Genomic DNA, 23,726 nt, shown 5'->3' with positions numbered 1-23,726 from the left:
GGGTACGTCAGTTTGTCCACGTGGATCGTTTCATCCTTCCAAGTTAGTAGGAAAAGAGAAGACCGATAGGTCACCATCACCCACATACACGCACACGTAAGAACTATTAAGTAACACCTTACAGATGATTCGCGCTTCCATAGTTAAGCGCATGGCTCCATGCACCCTCTTTCTCAACAAGGGTAAGGTGATATCGTGGATGTCTGGACGTGGTTTTGGTTTCATTGAAGACGACGCAGACAAGAAGCAACACTTTGTGCATTTCTCAGCTCTTCAAACGGAAACGGGGGGCTTTCGTGCACTAACTGTCGGACAGGAAGTTGAGTTCGAGGTTGCTTCGCAGGATGGCCGCACGCGTGCCGAGAATGTTACTTCTCCTGGAGGAGCCAAGCTTCCGTCAGGGCCGAGGCCACCAGAGGGAGCAGGACGCGGTCGCGGCTTCGGTGGCGGCCGAGGGGGAAGGGATTTTGGTGGTGATCGTAACTCAGGCAGGGGACGTAATGATAACCAACAAGGTGGCCAGCACCAGAGCTTCAGCGATGACTTTTAGATGCTAAAGTGAGCTGCGGTCGTCGATGTTCGGTGTGGGTGGTTGGCGGCAAGTGCTCTTGGTTTTTCTGCAGTTTTTGCCAGTGGTTAAGCGGAGGGGGAAAAAGTTCTTATTCGCTTTAAAGGAGAACGAGAAGATGATTTTTGTATTGAAGTGAACAATATAAAGGTAGACAAAGGGGAACGAATGCACATTTAACTGGTACAAGGGGTTCAACCAATACTGGTCAAGTCGCTGTTGATGGGCTAGAAGAGCATCGTAAAGACATAAGAAAAAGTAACGAACAGGCCCGGGGGCGTGAGAATATTGCTCAGTACGAAGTCCGTCATTTGTCAGCGTTCCACCGATACATCTGTGTTTCACTGAAACTAAGCCAGGGCACTTTTGCCAAGTTCTCACACACATGTTAATGAGGGTATATAGGTGGGAAAGGACGAGAGAATAAGTTCAACCTTAGTAAAACTCTTCCCTGCACAATCTTTCTCATGGGCTAGAGGGTCTAAGGAAAGGAGTGATGAATAGTAATGTTACGTGCGTTCCTTCCACTGTTGAGGTGTTTAGGGTGCAGGTCGTCTTTTTTTGAGCGTGTCTTAATGCTATATATAACGTGTCTCCACTGAGCCTCTTCCCTACGCTCTTTTTTTCTTTACCAAGCGTGCCGGGATTGTACCGGCTGCGGTGTGAACTCAGCTTGATTTTGTGTATCCTCCTCTCTTTCCCCCTCACTTAGTCTTTTTACCTGCATTCTTAGAGGGATATGTCAATGCACAGCGTAGAGGGTGCTTTGTGTTCGTGTTCTATGTGTAAGCTCACCTGCCACACTGCTTCGGTATATGCAAACCAGCGGAGGGCATCAAAACACGTAATGTTAGCCCGACCATCCCCTTTCTACGCTGAAACGGGGGGACTTCCACCAGAGGTTCCACAACTGGCCCCACCCCCGGAGCGGCTCGTCGTGTGCCCGGTGTTCGAGGAATACGGTTTCTGTCCGTTTGGCCGCATTTGTTTTCTGCCTCACAGTGGAGAAAAAACGCCATTAGTGGAGCGAAAAGGAACAAGTCGTGAGGAGTTAGAGCGTCTGCGGGAGAAGGCACGGTTGCAGGAGGAAGAAGAACTCTGGAGTTGCGACGTTTGCGGGTTCGATGGCATAGATGAAAACACGCAGGGAAGGGTAGGAGAGATGTATTACTATCGTAATTGCCCCCGATGTTCTCTTATGTGTTACTTTCCACACATAGCGTACTTGGTCGATGCCATCTTTGACGCCTCTGGTGATGATTACCAAATCTTTAAAGATGAAATTGATCGGTGTCGTAGGGAACTGCCGGACATTTTGAAGGTGCCACTGACGTACGAGGCACACCGTATTGCATCAACGGCATTCGCTTGGAGTCTCGTATCTCCCAAACACGTGAAGGATGCATTGGATGCTGCGTACAGGGCTCTTCCTGAGATGAGTTGTATTGTGAGTGTGGGAAGTGGCGTTGGGTACGTGGAACACATTTTTAACCGTGTTGCCAATGGCGTACCGGCGGCGCCAAGGGATCCAGATCCTGCTTTGGGCATCTCTTCGTTTGAGGGTGTGCATGCGTGCTTTTACCCCAAGAAAAAGCTTCCCATATACGCCTTTGACGAGGTTGCACTGAATTGTCCTTACAGTGTGTGTGTGTCGCTCGGGGGACCCGTTGCTCTGCTCTCATTGCAGTGTCCTACAAGTGTGCTACTACTCTCTTGGCCCCCATTCGGCTCTCCCAAGGAGGAGCAGAGCTCCATGGCGTTCGAAGCTTTGGAGTACTTCACACAAGCAGGTGGCAAGGTCGTCATTTACATTGGTGATGTAGCTTCGACAGGTGACTGGCGTTTTCACGAACTCCTCTACACTCACTATAAACTTGTGAAGGACTACACCGTTCGCAGAGAGGTGCGTCGCTGGAGCCCGCAAGATATGGGGCTTGTATACGCTGGAAATGATACCATTGGCGTGTACAAGTTAAGGAGTGAACGACTCCCTTCGCCACAATGGCAGTGGGACGGGAGATCCAGCTGAACGTCGTCGTGTTTGTCGAGAGTAAATACGTTTTCGACTGATCACACTCCTTGCTCTCTTCTTGTCCCTTCGCTACGTTGGCAGCAGAACACGCGGTCGATGGTCCGTCCATATGGACACACTTCTCCCCCTTTTTTCTTACCTTCTGCATGGCCCTGTGTGTGTGTGTGTGTTGGCATCTTTACTCTTTGTGGAGGGGGGTCTCGGGGAATGATGTGAAGAAGGGCTTTTAAATATTTTAAATAACAAATCTGACGATCGGTGCTTTCGGTGAGGGGGCCTTACATGTTATGCGGGTGAAGGGGGTGGTGTTTACTATTGAGGGAAAGGGTTAATTCGGCCGTTCGGGACCAGGAAGGGAGGGGGGGGGGCATGTCTACACTACTAATAAACAATTGAGGGGGCGGGTATTTAAAAAAAGAGTAAAGCAGAAATGTGGAAAGCATACGTCGTAGTTCAATAGAATTAAAAATGCCATTTAATGGATAGGCGGTAGTGAGAGGGGGCCCGGTTGTACAAACACAGTGTTCCGTTACCCCCAGCATGTTAAGGCGACACTGGTTTTATGGGGGGGGGTTATTGCAAATCCTTTGGTATAATACGATGTTTCGCGTGCGTGAGGCACCTGTGAGGCGCCCGATTTTTAAGCTGCTTTTACTCAACCATTATCATTACCGCACTGTGTTGTTGTTACTTCCTTTCGCGTTGTTTGTCTGAGGAATCCATCAGTTTCTCTTCCCTTTTGTTACTCGAGTGTTGTTCCACAGAGGAGTTGGGCATCTGGAATGTTTCCAATTATCCCTAAGTGGGCTCATCGAGAGACTGTGGGCTCGCTTGTACATGTCGTTTATACCACATGTGTTCACTTCAGTTACATAACCAACTGCTTTGCCATTCCTTCCCCTTTTGCAATTTCACTATGCACCACATCAATTACATCCAACAACGACAAGGAAACGAAGAGGTTTCGGACCCACAAGTTCCCCACTGGGCGGCGGCCGCGTATGCGGGCGGGTGGGACGGATTTTACCCAGATTGCGCTTTGCTGGATTAAACTAAGTGTATTGTCACGAGCACAATCATCACACCGATAAGCGTTGTTACACTCCGGCGTTTTCTCACTCACTCACGAAATAAATAAATAAATATATATATATATATGGAACTAAACCAACTCGAATTGTTTGTTGCGAGCACGGAGCACACTCGTTCGGATGCGTGGCGGTACCTGAGACGATTGAGGGTTTTGGATTGTAAGATAGAAGAGGGCTTCGACCGTCTTCACGAAATAGCAGTCCAGTTATCAGGCACGGATTCAGACGGTAATTTGGTGGATAACCAGGGGAATGGGACCCTGCAGCCCGATCGCAAGAAGCGGGGACGCCCACCGCTCTGTAAAAATGCTTTTACTGCGACGCCGTATAATGTTGGGCAAAGCCCTGACTCTTCTGTTCTGCTGGTTGACCCGGCTGTGGCGAATCTACATGAGGAATTCAGGAAACACAGTCGTTCAGTGAAGAGGTACGCGCTGGAGCGGGAACAGATTGCTGAAGAACTCGTGGCAAGCGGGAAGGAGTTGACTGAATACCTCGAAGCCCGGATGAGGGAATTTAGGGCCACCTTTAGCATCAGTGATTGATTCGCTCGCAGGGTTGACTTTTCCTTGCAACGCAAAACTACCACAGGTACGGGTGAAGGTGTGAGAAAAGCATCGGTTCTCCCTTGCAGGCCGCTGGAGTTGGGCCTACAAAGTGCGATGTACACTTTTGTTCTCGGGAAACAATGCCGAAGCAACGCTACGTTGTTAAAGGTAGGGATCAGGCACTATCCGTTGCGCGATATTGATTTTATCTCACGCTGCCTTCCACCTGCCTTCACTATTCCTCTGTACTGGATGACATCTCATCTGTGCCGCATTTTTCTATCTTTTTTTTTAAAAGGTAAATGCTGTCTCTATTTCCCCACAACATGCTAGAAGTGTGGTAAGGATCGAACACAAGTTGCGGGTTGTTGCTCACTTTTTTTTTTTTTCGTATTCCCTGTTGGCAGCGGTGTAGTTTGAAGGGTCATGACCAAATGGAGGTGGAAAACACCTCACCTTTTCACCGGTGCATTTTTTCCTGAGGAGATTTGTCGCGGCCTCATCGTATTCGCTAGTCGATACAAACTGGAGAGTAATGTTTGGGTTCCCAAAAGGCTGGTGAAAGGCCTGAAAGAAGGAATCACACTGCTTCCGAACGCTATTTTGTGCGACGTTTTGTTAATACCGGGATGTGCTGTTACTGACCTTGCAGCTCTTGGCCACGATCGTATACTGGTTAACGCCGCTCACACGACGGATGTGGAGTTCTTCGAAGACTACAAGGGCAACATCGCTGCGGGACTACACGGATCCTTCCCTCTGTCATCCGTTGGAGCTCCCTTTGGGGAATCTCGTGTTAAAGCGTTGAAGTTGATAGCCGGGAAAGCTTGTTTTAGGAGCCCCTACTGGGTGGGTGAGGGCTGCAGCAGCAGGCGCTTAATCAACGCGGAGCAAACACCCTTCCAGGGGCGCTACAACCCAAGCGATTGTGTTCTTTATGAACCCCATTCCCTCACAAATCAACCGTTTCCCCGTCCTATCTCTATACTTATGCGTCGAAAGGCCCTGCGCTGCGGTTATGTTTCTCGCACATGGGTTACCATGGCAGAAGGCGCTTCATTTGGCGTAAATGTTTCAAGGGAGGGAATGAGGGACTATCCTCCCATACTTACGTCGTACTTTTCCGGAAAGGGAGGTGCGCACGCCGTGGAGTACTTCTGCGCCGACCAGTTTGAGAACGCCGATGTGTTTCCGACGAAAAAGGAAATTGATTTGGCAGTTGGTGGCGTAACGATTGGCCAAATGAAGGTCAGTGGTTTTCCGTTCCTTTCCTCCCTTGCTAGAGAGCCAGTAAGTACTGTCAGGCACCGCTGTTTAGCGGAAGAGGTAGCAAAACTTTCCCTTCCCGTGCTGTTCAGTCTGTCCCGCATGGCTACCGTCCACTGCACCAATCGCGAGTTTCAGAAGGCCCTTCAGCGCTTTGCGCTTCTAAGGGGGTACGCCAATCCCTACTTTGTACTCCACACGGATGAAGTTGGTGGTGTCGTCCGCTTGAAGCCACGGGAACAGGGCATAACGTTCGTCGCACCAGGAATTCATGACACTCATTGTGGTATGCAGAGCAGCAGTTGCTTCTTCAACGTAGAGCAGTTTGAAGACCCACTGCACCTCGAAGAGATGATAATGAAGACCCCAACAATGTTTCTTAACCAGGCTCCTGTTTTTGGAATTTCGTGCGCTTGGGAGTGTGTACGAGCCCAGTGCGCGAAAAAGACCCTTTCACGGATGTGGATACCAGCAACATTTCTAGACTATTTAAGCGACCGATGGACGCTGTCACCGGACGCTTTCCGCGTGGAACACATGTACAGTGCCTCCGGCCGCCCGTTTGTCATCTACAACATGTCGGATGTGAAGGTTCCTGCTGAAGCCTTGAAATGGTGGCCAAGTTACATACCTCATGATATTTTGAATAAACCATACAGCGGTACCCTGAAAAGTCTCCTCGCACTGCGTGCTTGGGAGCGTCGTTATACTTCCGCTCTGTGGGTTCCGCAAGAGCTGGTGGCTCAGCACGGGGCCACAGTGAGGTCACGTAGACGATGCAAGGGTTACTTAAGAGGGTGCCCCTTCGAGGATGAAAAGGGCGTCGTTTTCGGCGGAGGGCTGTTTGTAAATATTGAGGAGGTTGAAAATGCCGATTGGTTCTTCACAACGCTGCGCAGTGACAGGGTTACTGCCTGTGACATTGGTGTTTAGATGGTGGAGGCCTGCCGCAGGGCCGAAACAATCCGCCAATACTTTTGAATAATATTATCAAAGACACAAGCACTGGGCGAGACCACAGAGCATTTATTGTGCTATTGTGGCCGTTGCTGTTGACTTTTGTGTGCTTTGTGGATGCTATTTTCTTTCACCAATGCCCATGTTTAACGGGGCTTGCTCACCTCCTTTCACATGGAGAGGAAATATGTGGTAGCACCACTTTTTTTTTTGAGTGTTATTTTTACAATGGTTTTCACAGATATTTTTTTTATTTCTCATTTTTGTCCTGTGTTTTTATGCTTCTTTAAACAACTTCAAGCCCTTGTGCTCGGTGCCTCCGGGTCGGCATCTGTAAGGAGATGTATGGATCTATTGAGCACGAGAAGTTTCACTTTAGTGGACGTGTGACCAATACGCTGTGACTTTTGACGGATTTTGACATCAGTGAAGGACACCCCTCCCACTCAAGAAAAAGGAAAAGTGATATTACTGGTATGAGGCACGGTGCCCAGAAGGACTGTTAAGGAATGGATGTGGTTACCATTCCTTCCTCATTTTTTCTTTACATCTTTCTTTTCGTAAAGCATTTCAAAAGCTAGCTGAAGTTATAGCGGCTCCAGGGGCTCTGCTCTTTGCGTAAGCGTTTCTATGCCTCCTCACCGCAAGCGCAGGCGGGAGGGTGACACGTCACGTCATCAAGGCGCTGACGACGTCGGGGGGCGCGAAGAAGATGATGATAGTGAACGAGACGAGGAAGAACTAGGCGAGGACCTCTTCGGTGACAACTACGAGCGCGATTATCTTCACCCTGATGAGGAGAGCGAAGTCCTTGAAGATGATGTAGAGGACGACGACTGGATTGACGACAATAGCGATATTTCTGTCATATCAGACTCCGGCCGGTTGGCTGTTGATGCGTTGCTCGACAGAAGAAATGAAATGGAACAGCGGTTGCGTGAGGAGCGAAGACAATTGGAGGAGGGTGTCTTCAGTGATGTAGATAAGGATTCTATTCCTAGCACTGGTAGCGACGGAAGTGGTTTTACAGCGGAGGGAAGCGTGGGAGGGAGAGGTGCCGGTGGCGATGAGGAGGATGAGGATGTTACCACTACCGCTGGCAATGACGATGGTGTGTACGTTCGCGGGGAGCTGGGCCCCATGGATTTTGACTGGCGGCAACCTCAGTGTGACCTGGTGGAGTGGCTCTCTCAGGAACTTCCTCGACACGTTGTGAAGAACCGTATCTACAACTTTTACCTAAACTATGTGGAAAATGGCGTCTGTGTCTATGAACAGAAGGTGCATCTGATGGCTCGTGAGAATGAGCAGAGCTTCCAGCTAAGCTACAGCCATTTGAGTCGCGTCTACGATTCTGTGTTGGCGCTGTGGCTTGTCGATGTTCCCGACGTGATGATTGAACTCCTGGAGGATGCAGCAAACTACTTTGCTTTTAAACTGTTTCCACATTACAGAAAAGTCCATAAACACATTCTGGTCCGAATATGTGACCTACCGTTGTGTGACCCAATTCGTGACTTTCGTCAGATACACATGAATGTCCTTGTGCGCGTTGAGGGAGTGGTCATCCGGCGTTCCCCCGTTTACCCCCAGATGCAGGCGGTTAGGTACGACTGTGTGCGTTGCAGCTACATTATCGGTCCCATATACCAGCGGGGAGATAAGGAGCAACGCGTCAGTTTGTGTCCTAGTTGCCACAGTAAGGGCCCCTTTCGTGTAAACATGACCCTCACAGAGTATCGCAACCATCAGACGATTGTACTGCAGGAATCACCCGGGAAGGTACCTCCTGGTCGGCTTCCACGGAGCCTGGAGGTCATTCTTACGAACGACTTGATTGACCGCGCGAACCCTGGAGAGGAGGTGGACGTCACAGGAATCTACCGCAACAATTTCGACCCGCTTCTAAACAGTCGTCAGGGCTTTCCCGTATTCACAACTTTGCTACACGCGAATAACGTGGTGCGTCGCACCGCTGAGGTCGATAGTTTTCGCTTGCCTGACGATGAGCGGGTCCGAATAATGGACCTGGCTAAGCACCCGCGTATCAAGCGGAAGTTGTTACGCTCAATTGCTCCGAGCATCCACGGACGTGAAGACATCAAACTTGGTCTTCTCTTGGGGATGCTCGGTGGTGTGCCAAAAGACGTGGGTGGCGATCAATCACATCGTATTCGAGGGGACATTAACGTGTTGCTTGTTGGTGATCCCGGCTGTGCCAAATCTCAGTTCCTCAAATTTGTGGAGAAGACGGCAAATCGCGCAGTCTTCACAACGGGTCGAGGCTCCACAGCCGTTGGGCTTACGGCTTCCGTGCATAGGGATGGTGTTACGGGGGATTTTGTGTTGGAGGGTGGCGCGCTTGTTATTGCAGACCGGGGCAGCTGCCTTATTGACGAATTTGACAAAATGTCTGATCAAGACCGTACTTCAATTCATGAAGCGATGGAGCAGCAGACCATATCCGTTGCTCGTGGTGGTATTGTCACTACGCTTTCAGCACGGTGTAGCATAGTCGCTGCGGCCAATCCTATAGGGGGGCGGTACGACCCCTCCATATCGTTTGACTCTAACGTCAATCTTACAACACCAATTCTTTCGCGTTTCGATCTCCTCTTTGTTGTGCGTGACGAGGTTAACTTGGAGTTGGACGAAAAGTTAGCAACTTTTATATGTCATTCACACATTCGAAACCATCCCCGAACGCAACAGGAGAGCCGGCGCAGTGAGCGAGAACTGCAGGAACGACTGTCCAGTTTACGGTACGCGCTGGAGAACGCATCCACAGAAGAGGAACGCCGGGTGGTAGAGGCGCAGTTGCAGCAACTACGTAACTCTCTCGCCAACGAGCCACTGAATGAAGATGAAGATCCGTCAAGTGATAAACCGCTGCCGCAGCAATTGCTGAGAAAGTATATTCTTTATGCCAAGGCACACTGTCACCCCCGTGTTTCCAATATCGATGCAAACACAATTGCGCGGCTCTACACGGAACTCCGACAGGAGTCGAAACATGGTGGTGTGGCGATCACTGTTAGGCATATGGAGTCAGTGATACGCCTTTCCGAAGCTCATGCGCGGTTGCACCTTCGTGACTTCGTTCGCGACGAAGATGTTAATGCCGCAATATCACTATTTTTACGCTGCTTTATTCAGACTCAAAAGTACAGTCTGCGGAGTGCGATGGAGAACAGGTTTCGTAAATACTTCGATTCCGATACGGAGCCTCTGCCTCTCATTCAGCATCACATAAAGGTTGCTGTCCATGCTATTCGGGCGTTCGAGCGGCAAATGTCAGGTGGCGTGGAGCCGACACGCGTGCGTATTGACGTAATGCAGCTGGAGCATTGCACAATGAATGTATCAAAGGAGGCTCTAAATGCCTTTTTTGATTCCGAGGAGTTCAAGAGAGATTATACTTTAATACGTGACCCCGGCACCGGTGTACCCCTTCAAATAGAGCACTCCCTGGTGTAACCCCGCAGGAATAATCTGCAGGTATGTGTTACTCCTTATCCGTTCTGTCCGCACCATAGACCGCACAAAGAAAAAATAAATACCTGCATGTCTCCCTTCTTCCGTTTGTTCTTTATCGAATGGGAGGGGATAATTCGGTTAAGGAGTCCCTCGCTTGGGGCTGCCAATAACCTGTTTTAGTTTTTGAGTATTTGTTTTGGCGGCACGTAGATGTTACTCGTCGTTTATAGCAGTTATTTGTGCAACTGTCGTGCCCCGTGACTTTCTGCTGTTTTTTTTTTAAAGTTCTTACCGTGCCCTGCATGCGTTTTACTTTCTTTGTGATTTTCACTTTAATGGAGTGCGTATGCCCACGTTTGGCCCAGTTCCTTGTTTTTTTGATCTTTTTGCACGTATCTGGTTGCATTGTCCTTCCACTATTTGGTTAACATTGTCTGCCTTCAGTTTGTGAGACAGAAGTTGGTGGGACATTTTCCATGCGTCACCAAAACCACCTCGAGTGCCGTGGTGTTTCATTCGTTCCTTTGAAGGACTCAAAAGGAAAAGGCGTTGCGCTCACGTGGTGGTGTGGCAGCACTGCAGCAACTATCTTAGTCAATGGGATGAAAATAATATTAAACAATGTGGAAGGGAAAAGCAAGCAAGCAAACAAACAAATCAGGCAACGTCCACGCAGTTTAAAACAAAAGGGAAAACATACATGAGGAGGCATTCGCTGGAAGTTGTTGGTGTTGACTCAATGTGTTCCGCAGAAGTCCAAGTTCTAACAAGTGGCGTGCCTCCAACTGAACAAACAGTAGAGGGTGCAGTGGGGTCGAGGAAGAAAGTTGGCGCAGGTGAATTCTATTTCTGGCAATGTTTAACTTCCTCCAACAGATTTGATGACGGTGGGTCGACTACTAGGTGAGAATTTTCTATGCCGTTGGGCCCACTGGCTGCCACCGTCTGAAACAAAAAAAAACAGGCGCGGATTTGATCGCGCACACAAGTGGAAGGTCCATATTTTTCTATTTATGCCAGAGGGTTCAGGCTTGTGTAACAGTTGTTGTTTCGTCATGTACGTTGCGTGTGTAAAACAGTGCTACTGATTTTTGTACTGTGTAGTGCTATTGGGGTGGAAGAGACATATCCTCTTGTATTGAGCTCCCACTCGCTTGTTGGAAACCCTTCTCAGGTGGGCATGGCACAGAAGTGGAAGCAGTTAATTTTTTGGATGCAGCGAGAAGGGAAGGACCGGTGTTGCGCATCGTATTTCTTCGTTTTGTCTACACTTCCTCTATCTCTGTATTTGCACATGTGCATGCGCTTTTAGAGGCCACTTTGTGGGCGTGTTTGCCTTTACTTTTCCTTCATTTCCTCTGCTTTTTGAACTGTTTTTTTTTCTTGTCCGGGTTTGTGGCCGTACTTGTGGAATGTCGGTTATCAACCAAACTGTTTGTAACCGAGGGCAGTCGAGCGGGAGGAAGCCAAAGGGGATACACCAGGGGCCAATTCCAAGAAAAATATAATAACCATTTAACGAGTGGCAACGGGAGCGGGGTCCTATCAACCGAAAGGTAACAAAGTGAGGTGGGTAAAAAAAGGGGAAAAGGTCTATATAGTCAGCAATTATAGGGGAGGGCAGTGGCCATTCACACAGGCACACGGGAATATCACAACGACGGTAGCGCGGTTCAGCACATAATAACACACACACACACACACATACATACATACACGCAAGGCAAAGCAAAGAAGGAGGGGGAAAAAGAGAAGAAAATGGTGGTGTCTATGCAGAGGTCTAGCGCTAAGAAGTCTTCACAGGGAAACACTGGTGTCTCATCACCGCCACGAAAGCGCATTAGCTTTATGCAAAACAGAAATACGGTACGCCTCGTCAAACCACCTCCCCGCTGCTTGAATAGTGAATATTGGTTTACGGAGACTATGTCAATTGTGAAAAAGGGTGATGCGTTCGAAATTCGGCAGGGCAATATATTTACGCTAGAAGTGGAGAAACGCATGCAACTGACAAGTGTTGCATCACGGTCACCCACGACCTCCAGTTCCTCATCACACGATGGAAGTGATGGAAGGGTTTCGCTGCAGATAATGGCGGCCGACTTGTTTGGGTTGAGGAGTCCTTCTAATAAGTGGCTCAGTATTGCTTCTGTTAGGGAAGGGGAAGTTGAAAAGGTGCGAGTGATTTTACCGGAGGGTATCTATATGTTACGGTGCTTGGGAAGAAGGCCTGTGCAGGTGTTTGTGCTGAATTGGTGCCTTATTAGGCGGCTCGGGTAGTGTCCCATGTTTCTCACTTTTTCTTTTTAGGGAAGAAGGGAGGAAAGGGGAAAGGGAGTGTATTTTTGTCTGTGTGGTGAGGGGTACGCTTTCTCTTAGTTTCTTCATCTGTTAAGTACCATATGGGGTGTGTGAGCGTACACATGTGTGGGCTAATGACCGAAAGGAGCGCCGAAGGAAAGAGGCGAGGGAGGAGGAGGAGGAGGACGGAGTGAAACGGTTAACTGGCAGTGGGGATTCCTTGAAAAGAACTTGACGTCCCTTCTTCCTTTCCTTTAAAAAAAAAACAAAACAAAATTTAATGCGTACCAGTGGTTCTTTTCTATTCAGTCCCTCGCACATCGCGAGGCGGGAGAGTGAAAGAAAGGAAAAAAAAATGAGGAACCAGACTTTGAGGCAGGCGAAAAGGGATTAGCTTGTCTTATTTTATGTGCCTCCCACCATGTTTAGCAATGCACCGAGGTTACTTACCTCCCTTTTCTCCTTTTTCTGCTGCTATTTGCAACACCTCCCTTATTTACAACTGCACGTACGTGCGCATCTATGAAGCAGATTTCGTTCCCTCCTGGCGTGATGGCGATTGTACGCGTTTCTCGACTTCCACACGGTAGCGAGACGGCCGAGTTGTGTACATTTACCCGTGTTTTAACGTCTTTGTTGTTTGTGACTTCATTTTCCCCCTTTTATCTATCTTTTCCTGTTTCCAGTTAAACACAAGGTGTTAGGTGGTTGCGATAAACATGTGAAGGAGGCGCGCGTGTTCGAGTTTTTATGTTTGTGTGTTAAAAAGGGGGGAAGGAGAAACAACGTCTGTGACCAATGCAATGACTGACATGAGGTTGCTCCTCATATGCTTGAGATGTACTGTTTGAACCTTTCTTCTTTCTTCCCCTCCTCTCTTTCCCTCACGCCTCAATAATAATGATAATTATCATTATAAATATTATTTTGCAGTTAAACACGTTGGTTTTCAACAGAGAGATAGGAAGCAGAGCGGCTTTTTAAAAAATTTTTCGTTTGCAGTACCTAAAATAATGTTGGAAACGGTGAAGCTTGTGACCAAACGTGATGGGTCTGTGGAACCGTATGATGAAAAAGTCGTGCGCAGCCGCATCGTCAACCTTATGTCCGGGATTGATTCTTATTATGTTGATGTTGATGACCTTGTTCGTGTAGTGGGGGAGGGGGTGCGGGAAGGTATGAGCACCTCAATGTTGGATGAACTGCTGGCTGAAACTGCTGCTTATTGCGTAACAAAGCATCCCGATTACGGTCTGCTGGCTGGCCGGTTGGCTGTAACAGCTTTGCACAAGACGACGACAGAAAGTGTACTGGATTCTTTTAGGGTGCTACATGAACATGTTTCGCAGGCAACGAAGCGGCATGCTCCCCTTATATCAGAAGAATTGTGGGATATCGCAAATAAGCACTCTGCGGCGTTGCAGCAAATCATTAATTACGAGCGGGATTTTGATTTTGAGTATTTCGGGTACAAGACACTTGAGCGTTCTTACCTCCTTCGTGTCGATAAGGGGCGGGGAGTTATGGAAGTGGTGGAGCGTCCACAACAGATGTTCCTGCGTGTTGCCCTCGGTATCCATGGAGAGGACTTGGAACGTGTGAAGGAGACATATGACTACATGTCGCAAGGGTTTTTTACCCACGCTACTCCAACGTTATTCAATGCGGGGACCCCATTCCCACAAATGAGTTCATGCTTTCTTGTAGCTATGCGTGAAGACAGTATTGATGGCATCTACGACACACTCAAACAGTGTGCGATCATCAGCAAATCAGCTGGTGGGATCGGGATCCACATGCACAACATTCGCGCAGCGGGGAGCTACATCGCCGGGACAAATGGTACGTCGAATGGTCTGGTCCCCATGCTTCGTGTGTGGAATAACACTGCTCGCTATGTTGACCAGGGCGGTGGCAAGCGCAAGGGCGCCTTTGCTATTTATTTGGAGCCCTGGCACGCGGATATCTTTGGTTTCCTCCTTCTGAAGAAAAATACGGGCAAGGAGGATCAGCGTGCGCGGGACTTGTTTTACGGTCTGTGGATTCCTGACCTGTTTATGGAACGAGTTGAGAGTCATGGGACTTGGACGCTTATGGACCCCAACACGGCCCCCTTTTTGAGTGACTGTTATGGCCAAGAGTTTACTGATTTATATGAGCGATATGAAAGGGAAGGTCGTGGCGTAAGAACTATTCAGGCCCAGGAACTGTGGTTCCTTATCCTTGAGTCTCAGGTGGAAACGGGGGTTCCTTTTATGCTTTACAAGGATGCATGTAATTTCAAGTCTAATCAGAAAAATCTCGGCACGATTAAATGCTCAAATTTGTGCACGGAAATTGTCGAGTACACTTCGAGGGACGAGGTGGCCGTATGCAACCTAGCCTCTATTGCCCTTCCGCGTTTTGTGAAGGATGGCGCATTTGACTACGTTGCATTGAAGGAGGTGACAAAGGTTGTGACCAGAAATCTTAACCGGGTGATTGATCGCAACCACTATCCAGTGTGTGAGGCCCGATACAGTAATTTGAGGCATCGCCCTGTGGGTATCGGTGTCCAGGGACTGGCGGATGCGTTTGCACTGCTTTCCCTGCCATTCGCACACCCCGAGGCAAAGAAGTTGAATAGACAAATCTTCGAGACCATTTACTTTGCAGCTGTGGAAGCAAGTACGGAATTGGCTGAAAAGGACGGGCCCTATGAAACGTTTAAAGGAAGCCCTGCTTCGGAAGGGAAACTGCAGTTTGATCTGTGGGATGAGGAGCGTAGGATAAGAGGTATGAACGAGGACTCTGTGCATTCACACTGCGGACTCTGGGACTGGGATAGCCTCAAGGAGCGTGTGGTCAAGGTCGGTATGCGTAACTCGCTGTTAATTGCGCCCATGCCAACGGCATCTACGTCGCAGATCCTTGGTAACAATGAGTGCATCGAACCCTTTACTTCCAATATCTACGTGCGCCGGGTCTTAAGCGGGGAGTTTCCAGTTGTAAACAAACACCTTGTAAAGGAGCTCATTCGGCTTCAATTGTGGAACGATGATATGCGAAGAAAGATTATCGCATTAAATGGCTCTGTTAGCGGCATCAAGGAGATACCGGAACGGATCAGAGAGCTTTACAAGGTCGTATGGGAGATCCGACAGAAGGATTTGATTGACATGGCAGCCGACCGGGGGAGGTATATCGATCAGAGCCAGAGCCTAAATCTCTTTCTGGGAACACCCACCTCCAGTCAACTCACTTCTATGCATTTCTATTCGTGGAAGAAAGGCCTTAAGACCGGTATGTATTACTTACGCTCTCAACCTGCCGCTGATGCCATCAAATTTACACTCGATCCCAAGGCAATGAAAGAACTGCCGAAGCCGGATAAGCAAAGTAAAGAGGAAGTACACGGAAGTGTGGGCCGAGGAAAAAGGAAGCGGGCTGGGGAGAAGCCGACGGCGAACCATTCAAATGCTGGAGCTCCTAATCTCAACGGACCCCCAGACACAGACGGTGATGGGGGATGCCTGAATTGTGGTTCGTAGATACCTCTGTAGCGTCTTTTATTCGATGAGGGCCCCCAATTTAGCCAGTGGAGACGATGATCCAAACACATGAACAGGTAATTTTACATGAGTACGTATATATGTGTATGTATGTACATATATATCTATACGTACGATCTCCCCTCTTGACTGTGTTTTTGTTTTTTTCGTAAATATTTCCTCCCTCTTAAAAGAAGGAACTTTAATACGCGGAAAATGAAGGAAAAAGGAATTACTCTGCAACTTTTATTCTTGTTACCTCTCTTCGTTCTTCTACTCACCCGGTTTTTCGTCTACACGTTATTCCTTAGACCCGTGTTTTTTTTTTTGTGTCGTGCGTGTGGAGATGCCGTGAAGGGATGGACCTCGGGTGACGGGGATAACTAATATTCATTTACCTTTGTGCTCTTTTCTTTTTCGTTTTTTTTTCTGCGAGGTCGTCTTCCCCTTCTGCGTCCGTTGGGATAACGGGGATAGGTGGATTCAGCGTTCTTGGAGAATGGCTAAAATACAAGATATAAATAAAAAAAAATATGAGCAATAGATTGGGCTGCATTTCTCCGCTATTTGTGCTCTCTGCAAGGTCTAAATTTTTACACGGATTCTTCCGATTTCTCAGTTTACATAGATAATTTATGGCTCTATTGCCATTTCCATGGTAGCCGTTGCTACACCCTTTTTCTTCGCCCTCGTGTGGGCACAATATTGGGCATATCATTCTGTTTGCCTCGTTTTGTCTTCTCCACTGTGCGCCCCGCATGGTTTGCCATATACTCTTGCCTTCCTTTCGCTAATCTCCCCTTTTTTCTTTTTCTCTCTATCACACATACAAAAAAATAATAATAAATCACTGTTCATGGTTGCTTGGGTGCCATAAGTCGGAACGTGAAACACAACTGTGAACAGTAACGCTTGGGTGTTTCGTTTTTTTTTTAGTTTATTTTTTCTTCCCAGTCCCCCCCCCTCAATCGAATCACTTTGTGCGGTGACGTAATTGTTATTGAGTCACTGCCGTGAGTGTCCCCTTGGCCGCTAGTGTGCCATGCGGGCACTTAGAGGGGGATTGGTGAAGCGAGATGTAGAGAGATTGGAGAGGGAGTTGAAATCGTACACAGAGCAGTTGGAGAGGGAACGTGTGCGGTTAGATGTGCTTCGCGCACGACAGGCCGGTAGGGCAGATGGTAAGAGCGGGGAAAGTGAGTCTGATGCAGAAAAGCGACGGCTCACTCGCGAAAATGCAGCGCTTCGTAGGAAGTTAGCAAAACTTAGATCTAATGGCGGAAGCATGGTGAGGCACCCAGATGTAGCTGATTTGCACAACCAAACTGTTGCAGTGTTGCAAGAAGTAAGGCAAATCAACATGGAGGTAGAGTCATTGGGCATCGCTCACTCAAACCTAACCACCGCCATAGTTGAAGCACAGGCAGATGAGCGCGTCCGAGATGATCTTCGTAGTAAGCAATACAATGAACAACATGCTCTGCGCGACAGGCTGAAGGAGCTGAATGAGGAGTGGAGGGCTGTAGAAAAGCGAGATGTTCAACTTCATGAACGCTGCGCCGCACTACAGAGGCAGGTGCTCTTCAATGTACCTGAAAAGGAAGCCGCTGCGCTAAGGACTGAATATGAACAGCAAGAAGAGTCCATAAAATGCCTAAAGAAGCGCCACGAGTACCTAAAGGCACTTAATTATGGACTTCTAGGTGAGGACAAACTCTCTTCCACAAAGGAGGGACGGGCGAAACTTAATGCAGAGAAGAAGCTACGGGAGCTTCGACAACTTCTAGAGTCACGTGAGAAGGAATATGATAATTTGAAGGGTACCATCCATGCTTCATATGGCAGGAGCCGGTAGTTTTCTGCGCAGAACACAATATTCGCGCGCGTTTTACTTTTTGTTTTTGTTTTTGTTATTTCGTTACTTGTCTCTCCCTTCTTCCCCCCTTTGAAGTATCCTGTACATTTAACCATAGGGGCGTTACCTATCGTATATACTCGGGCGATTACCTGAAAAATAGCGTATGAAACGCGCAACAGGCGTCTCGGGCTCGCGCAGGCCGGGTGTTTCCACTTACGGTGGACATACATGTGAGGGACTGTTTCCTCGTTGTTGCTCATCTAAGTTTGCACCGCTCTGCGGTTCCGGATCTATAGATATACGTTGCACAGCACGCTGTAGAGAACATATAGTTTGGCTCATGTTCGGGTCGTTTCCAAGTGAAATTATATTATCCTGCGAATTTACGTAGGCACTTTCAGTTGCGTTTTTTTCTTCTGTGCATGTTATTTGCTGTAGTTTCTTTTTTTTTTTAATTTTAAAGTTCGTCCTCTCATCTTCTTTTCTTCACTCCCCTTTTCTCCCGCTCGCGCTTCCATTTCTATTTCTCCCATTTTTACTTTTCCCCCTCCCGCTCACCCGACGGTTTATATCACTCGATACGCAGCTCGGTCAGAAAGAAAGCAATACCTTTCTGTACACGTACATAGATACACACAGATATTTTGTATCTTTTCCCGTGAGAAAGGGCTTCGAAAAGGGGCACGAGAGGGAAAGAAGAAACCGATAGAGCGGGAATCAAGTATATATATATATATATATATATCAAGAAAAAAAAAGAGAGAGAAAAAAAGAAGAGAAGTTGAACGCATAGGGAACGGGGGAAGGATAGGTAATTTTAAGACTTATTAGTGGGGCATTTCATTCATGTATACAACAATGCCTAACTCCCCACTTGCAATCCCGCATCATTTCCTCGATATCGGAAAGGATGAATCCAGTCCACCCATGACACGGAATGACACGAATTCTTCTGGACTCGCATCATTCCAACCAACTGATGACCAAGTGGCAGAAGGTTTCCCTTCGTTGGGAGTATCAACAGCATCACCGACTCATCGGACAACACTTCAGGAACGACGCGAAAAATTGCTCGGCGGGAGTTTTCTCAGTTTATGTGTCGAGACACTGCAGAACGATTGTCCAGAGGCCATTGAAGGGGATTGTAACAGCAATAGAACCGTCTTCCGTGGATGGTCCAAGACAGATTTGGGTGTCTCATCACAGGCATTGTCAAACAACGGAGTCGTTAGGCTTGTATGTTACAATATTTTAGCGCAGCGGTTTCTCTCCATGCAGCGCTATCCGCGCTGCCCTCCGTTTGCCCTCGCGGAGGACTACCGCTGTGGATTTGCAGAACAGGAGTTACTTCAGGCAGATCCTGACATCATTTTGCTACAAGAAATCAGTGTTGATGTGTTTGGGAAACCCGGCTTACTGGGCGAGAATTTGCGGGAAAAGCATGGCTTCATCGGTAACCATGTAGTGGTCACAGATTTGTCGGGCCGACCTCGCCATACAAGTTTTGATTCTTCAACTGACGGAGCTCAGGCCGTAGTTTTCCAAGAAGTGACCACTTCGTCTTCCAAGCCTTCCCCTTCAGGAACTGTGGAGAGCCGCCGTTCTAATGATGTCGCTGCTGAGAAAACGGTGGAGCCACCGCGGTCTGATTTGGAGGGTGTTGCTACATTTTTCTTGAAGGACCGCTTTGAGTTACTTGAAGTTATTCCCATTCGACTCAATGAAATAGCTAATGCTGATAAGACCCTCACACAAAGTGAACGACGGAGTTTGCGGAGAATGTCCCACAATGTAGCTCTTATAACCGTTTTGCGTGATCTGAACAAACCAAATGTAATATATGTGGTGTGCAATCTTCACCTCCTTTGGAGCGGCTCACGGTGCCAGTTGTGGCAGCTGCACCGCGTAATGAGTTATATTGAACAAGTTAAGGGGGAACACGAGAGTCACATAGAAAACTCAAATGGAGAGTGTCCAATCGTAGCAGTTGTGCTCGGTGGTGACTTTAACTCCGAGTCGTGGGAGCCGCCGATCGCGTATGCTTTGAACGGCTCGCTCCCCGAAAGCAGTAATGTTGGTGCATGGTGCGGAACACCTGGTAGGGAAACTGGTGCTTTTAGTCCTATTTCACGCGACACTGATGTTGATGTGGAAAATAGCAAATCAGGGACCCCAATGGTTGAATCGCCCTGTGGAGCGGGAGGTGGTGGTACATGTAGCGGTTTCACGGCCCCTGCAGCCGGGCACTCATTGGCTCTAACGGATGTTTATGAAATTTACAGGGAACGCCATCCGCGGCGTGTATCATTTGTGGATCCGGGAGATGGCGGTAAAGGTAAAGTATATGACCACATTCTCATAGACAAGAGGCATCTTGGTTGTACAGATGTGTTAAGGCTGTCATCAAGCACAAATCTTCCAGCACCAAACTGTCCGAGTGATCATTGCCCCGTGGGCGCCGTTATAGTTCCGCTGTGCTTACTCTCTTAAGGTGTCAGTTACCTTTTTTTTTTTTTTGTGGTATGTGTTTGTGATATTATTGATTTGGCCGATAAGAAACTTTTTTTTTTTTGCCGGTAAAAAATGCTTTTTGACCCTTTGCTTCACTAATACGCCGCAGGCTCGGCCGCTCCCCACTGACTGTTCCGCTTTCTTCTTTTCCTTTTTTTCCTTTTTCTTTTTTTTTTTAAAAAAAAAGATAACTACACGCGCGCACGCCTTCGTCCTGTTTTGTCATTTTCTTTTGTTCTCTTTCTAAGTAACTATTCTTTTAGTGGGATGGTTTTACCTTTGTCGCTGTTAATGTTGATGTTGATGTTGATGCTGCTGCTGTTATGACTGCCACCGCTACCTGTTTTCTCTCCTTTTATAATGTTGTTGTTTTTTCTTTTTTCCTTTGTCTTCTGTGTTTGTGTCTTTGTATGTGTGTTTGTTCTTACCATGTGGATGGGAGGAGGAGGAGGAGGAGGAGGAGGAGGAGGGGGGGGGGAAAAAAAGAAGAATAACATGGCGGGGCATGAGGAGAAAAAAGAAAAGAAAAGAAAAAAAAGAAAAGAAAAGATAAGTGTCAAACAGCAGGAAAAAAAAAAGGGGGGTTCTTCTCTTTCTTTCTTTTTTACCTTTTTGTTTTTTATTGTTGGATTTCCTTTTGCTTTCTTCTCGTCTTTATTTGTAAAATTCAAAAGTATGAACGACCACATGTGAGAGAGAGGAGGAAGTTGGGAAGTTGTGTATCAGCCATTATTACTTTTCATTACTACAATTATGTTGTGAGGCGCTGAATTCTTTATTCATTTTTGTGATTCTTTTTTTTTTTAAATTCATTGCTTGCCGTAGTGATGGAGGCTTAGTCGTTATTACTTTGACGAAAACACGCCCCTGCGGATTGTAAGGTTTTGAAGAAGTAAAAAAGAGGAAATTAAAAAGAAAAATAAAAGAAAAAAAACGCCTATTTTTGGTAATGACGTGGCATCGGAATTAATTCTTTTTCTTTTTCTTTTTTCCCTTCCCCTTTTCTTTTTTTCTTTTTTTCCCTTTCGCTTTTCCCGTGTTTTTAATCTTCACTACCACCTCCGACTTACGTCACTTTAGTGCCTCCTCATCCACCGACGCTGTGGTGACATTTATTGGAAACGAATCAACTTTTGTTTTCTTTTTCTTTTTAAAAAAAAAAAATTAAAATAAGAAGAGGGAAAGAGGGGAAGAAAAAAGAAAACAAAAGAAACAAACAAATAAGCAAAAACAACAAAAAAAAAAGAGATCGAGAGAAATGGGATGGGAAGGGAAGGGACTTCTTCTTTTCCCCGTTCTTTGATATTTTCTTTCTTTTTTTTTTTGTGAAAAAAAAAAGTCGTAATGGTTGCGTGCCAATTAATCACGAGTTGCGTGTTTGAAAATGTGTGGTTGCGCTTTCAGTTTGATATGACATGACGCAGGAGGTGGAGGGAAATGCGAAAATGGCCTTTAAAAAGTGTTTGTGTTTGTGTTTTTTCTTTTCCCTTTTAAAAAATAAAAATAAAAATAAAAATGAAAATAAAAATGTATACGAGTGTACGGATTCGGAATATGCACATGTTGCGCATGGAATATACGGTAAATGTATATATTTTCTGTATGTTTCATGTAGAGAAGTTAAAAGGAAGAGGGTGAAGAGAAAGGTTTGGATGGTGGTAATGGTAGAAGGAAAATTATTAAAAAATATATATATATATATATCTACTGGAGTGAAATCAAACAAAAAAGAAAAAAGAAAGAACGACAAAGGGAATTTTTGTTTTCATATTTTGACATAATTTTGTATGATCTTATCTTTAGTCGCACACCAGCCTCCATTCTTTCCTTTTTTTCCCCCTTTTTGGTTTTGGTTTCCTTTGCACATATTTCACACGCTCATCTGCATTGAGTGGTTTCCTCCGCCCTCGCTTCCATTATTTTACTTTTCTTTTCTTTACTTTTTTTTTTTTTACTTTACTTTACTTTGCTTTTATCTTCTTTATTTTGTCTTTTCCCTCCCTTTTTTTTGTTTCGGAGTTCCTCTTCTCGACAATTTCTTTTTTTTTTTTTTTAAGGAAATGGAAAAGGAAAAGGAGAGCAGGGGAGGGAGACGCCGCAGTAAAGGCATGCAAGCGTATACAAATACGAGTACAATTATATAATTAACGGCGATGTGCCTTCATATGTTGAGGGAAAAACAAATCATCCCCCTCCAAAAAAAAAAAAAAAGAAAAGAAAAGAAAAGGAGGAATGGAGAGGGGAAGTGAAGAAATAATAATGACAAGAGAGAAAAAGAGGGAGAAAAGAAAAAGAAATAAGATCAAATGCACAAGCAGTTGAATAAAATGGAAAATTGACGGGATGTTTTCTTTTCTTTTTATTTCACTTTATTTCTTCTTGTTGTTGTTCTTACGTTTGTCTCCCATTTTATCATCATTTTTTTTTTGACCAGGTGAAGTTTGAGCGCATGTAATGTGTGATGTGATGTGAGTTACATTACAGTTGAGGGGAGGTGGGGGGGGCAGGAAAAAAAAAAGGAAAGAAATAAAAGAAGGAAAGAAAGAATGTGTGGGAACAAAAGATGTAAATATACGGGTCCCGCATTTTTGACAAAACGGACAAACAAAAGGGAATGAAAAATAAATATATTGAAACAAAGAAAAGAAAACAAATTAATGATAACAAAATATATAATTAATTATTTTACAAAAAAAAAAGAATAATAATAGAGCAGGGAAGGCATACACACATACACGTGTATGTTTTTATGTGTTTGTGTGTCTGTGCGCGCCGTGGTTTTTTTTTCCCCCCTTGTAAGTCACTATTAAAATTATTATTACTATTATTATTATTATTGTCGTTATTAATGTAGTTCATAATATCTTACTATTAACACTGTTATTATTATTATTATTGTTGTTGTTGTTGTTCTCTTTTTTTTGTTTTTTCTTTATTTTGGTCCCACCATTTCCTCCTCCTTACTTTTTTCCGCACATATGTTTTCCTGTATGTACGTTGCGGCAAATGTTTTTTTTTTTAAAGAAAAGAAAACTAATAATAATAATAATAATAACAACAATATTTATTGTTTTTTGTGTGTATATGTGTGAAAAATTACCATTTGCGGTTGCCTTTACATTTGCTGATGTGTGTGAAAAGGAGGTGGAAGAGGAGGAGGAGGAGGAGGAGGAGCGGGCGACGCCCATCATTTTTTTTTTTTACCGTTTTGACAACTTTCTGTTTTTTTTTTTTTCTCCCCCCCCCCACTTTATTGCGTGTGTACCTTTTTTTTTTTTGGTGTCAATTACTGCGGTACAGATGTAAAAAAAAAAAAAGTTGAAAAGCAAATTATACTGGCGTTTACGTAGTAGTAGTTGTTGTTGTTACTGTCATTATCCGCTTTGCGCGACTGTCCGTATTTTAAGGGATGATTAAAGTATTTTTTTTTTTTTAAAAGAAGAGAAACGAAAGAATATGCAAATTATTTAAAAAAAAATAATGAACGAAAAATAATGAGGGAAGAAATCGTCTTGACATTAATGCGGGGTCGGTTAGTGGATTAATGGATTATTATTTAGTGGCGGGATAAGGCAATATATATATAT

General features: G+C 46.0%; 8 protein-coding genes and 1 pseudogene across 9 annotated transcripts; all 9 read left to right on the top strand.

Annotated features, from left to right (window-relative positions):
- Window positions 1–124: 124 nt before the first annotated feature.
- TEOVI_000302000 (mitochondrial RNA binding protein 16) lies at window positions 125–550 on the top strand (the record flags this gene model as incomplete). The annotated part of the gene is made up of 1 exon (XM_067226005.1): window positions 125–550. The coding sequence occupies one exon, from the start codon at window positions 125–127 to the stop codon at window positions 548–550; it is 426 nt and encodes a 141-aa protein (XP_067082106.1).
- Window positions 551–1,307: 757 nt separating this feature from the next.
- TEOVI_000301900:pseudogene lies at window positions 1,308–2,597 on the top strand (annotated as a pseudogene). Its single transcript has one exon. A coding segment is annotated over exon 1 (1,290 nt).
- A 1,159-nt stretch (window positions 2,598–3,756) lies between these two features.
- On the top strand, window positions 3,757–4,236 carry TEOVI_000301800 (uncharacterized protein; the record flags this gene model as incomplete). Its single annotated transcript, XM_067226004.1, has 1 exon — window positions 3,757–4,236. One exon carries the CDS (start codon window positions 3,757–3,759, stop codon window positions 4,234–4,236), a length of 480 nt encoding a protein of 159 aa, XP_067082105.1.
- Window positions 4,237–4,665: 429 nt separating this feature from the next.
- TEOVI_000301700 (uncharacterized protein) lies at window positions 4,666–6,438 on the top strand (the record flags this gene model as incomplete). The annotated part of the gene is made up of 1 exon (XM_067226003.1): window positions 4,666–6,438. The coding sequence occupies one exon, from the start codon at window positions 4,666–4,668 to the stop codon at window positions 6,436–6,438; it is 1,773 nt and encodes a 590-aa protein (XP_067082104.1).
- A 654-nt stretch (window positions 6,439–7,092) lies between these two features.
- On the top strand, window positions 7,093–9,939 carry TEOVI_000301600 (DNA replication licensing factor MCM2, putative; the record flags this gene model as incomplete). Its single annotated transcript, XM_067226002.1, has 1 exon — window positions 7,093–9,939. One exon carries the CDS (start codon window positions 7,093–7,095, stop codon window positions 9,937–9,939), a length of 2,847 nt encoding a protein of 948 aa, XP_067082103.1.
- Window positions 9,940–11,697: 1,758 nt separating this feature from the next.
- TEOVI_000301500 (uncharacterized protein) lies at window positions 11,698–12,219 on the top strand (the record flags this gene model as incomplete). The annotated part of the gene is made up of 1 exon (XM_067226001.1): window positions 11,698–12,219. The coding sequence occupies one exon, from the start codon at window positions 11,698–11,700 to the stop codon at window positions 12,217–12,219; it is 522 nt and encodes a 173-aa protein (XP_067082102.1).
- A 1,034-nt stretch (window positions 12,220–13,253) lies between these two features.
- TEOVI_000301400 (ribonucleoside-diphosphate reductase large chain) lies at window positions 13,254–15,770 on the top strand (the record flags this gene model as incomplete). The annotated part of the gene is made up of 1 exon (XM_067226000.1): window positions 13,254–15,770. One exon carries the CDS (start codon window positions 13,254–13,256, stop codon window positions 15,768–15,770), a length of 2,517 nt encoding a protein of 838 aa, XP_067082101.1.
- Window positions 15,771–16,812: 1,042 nt separating this feature from the next.
- On the top strand, window positions 16,813–17,625 carry TEOVI_000301300 (uncharacterized protein; the record flags this gene model as incomplete). Its single annotated transcript, XM_067225999.1, has 1 exon — window positions 16,813–17,625. The coding sequence occupies one exon, from the start codon at window positions 16,813–16,815 to the stop codon at window positions 17,623–17,625; it is 813 nt and encodes a 270-aa protein (XP_067082100.1).
- An 849-nt stretch (window positions 17,626–18,474) lies between these two features.
- On the top strand, window positions 18,475–20,118 carry TEOVI_000301200 (endonuclease/exonuclease/phosphatase, putative; the record flags this gene model as incomplete). Its single annotated transcript, XM_067225998.1, has 1 exon — window positions 18,475–20,118. One exon carries the CDS (start codon window positions 18,475–18,477, stop codon window positions 20,116–20,118), a length of 1,644 nt encoding a protein of 547 aa, XP_067082099.1.
- Between the last annotated feature and the right edge of the window lie 3,608 nt (window positions 20,119–23,726).

This window comes from Trypanosoma equiperdum (assembly GCF_001457755.1).
Source record: "Trypanosoma equiperdum strain OVI genome assembly, contig: ctg_641, whole genome shotgun sequence".
Taxonomy (NCBI): Eukaryota; Euglenozoa; class Kinetoplastea; order Trypanosomatida; family Trypanosomatidae; genus Trypanosoma; species Trypanosoma equiperdum.
The sequence above is the reverse complement of the archived record's forward strand: the minus strand, read 5'-3'. Positions and strand labels throughout refer to the sequence as shown.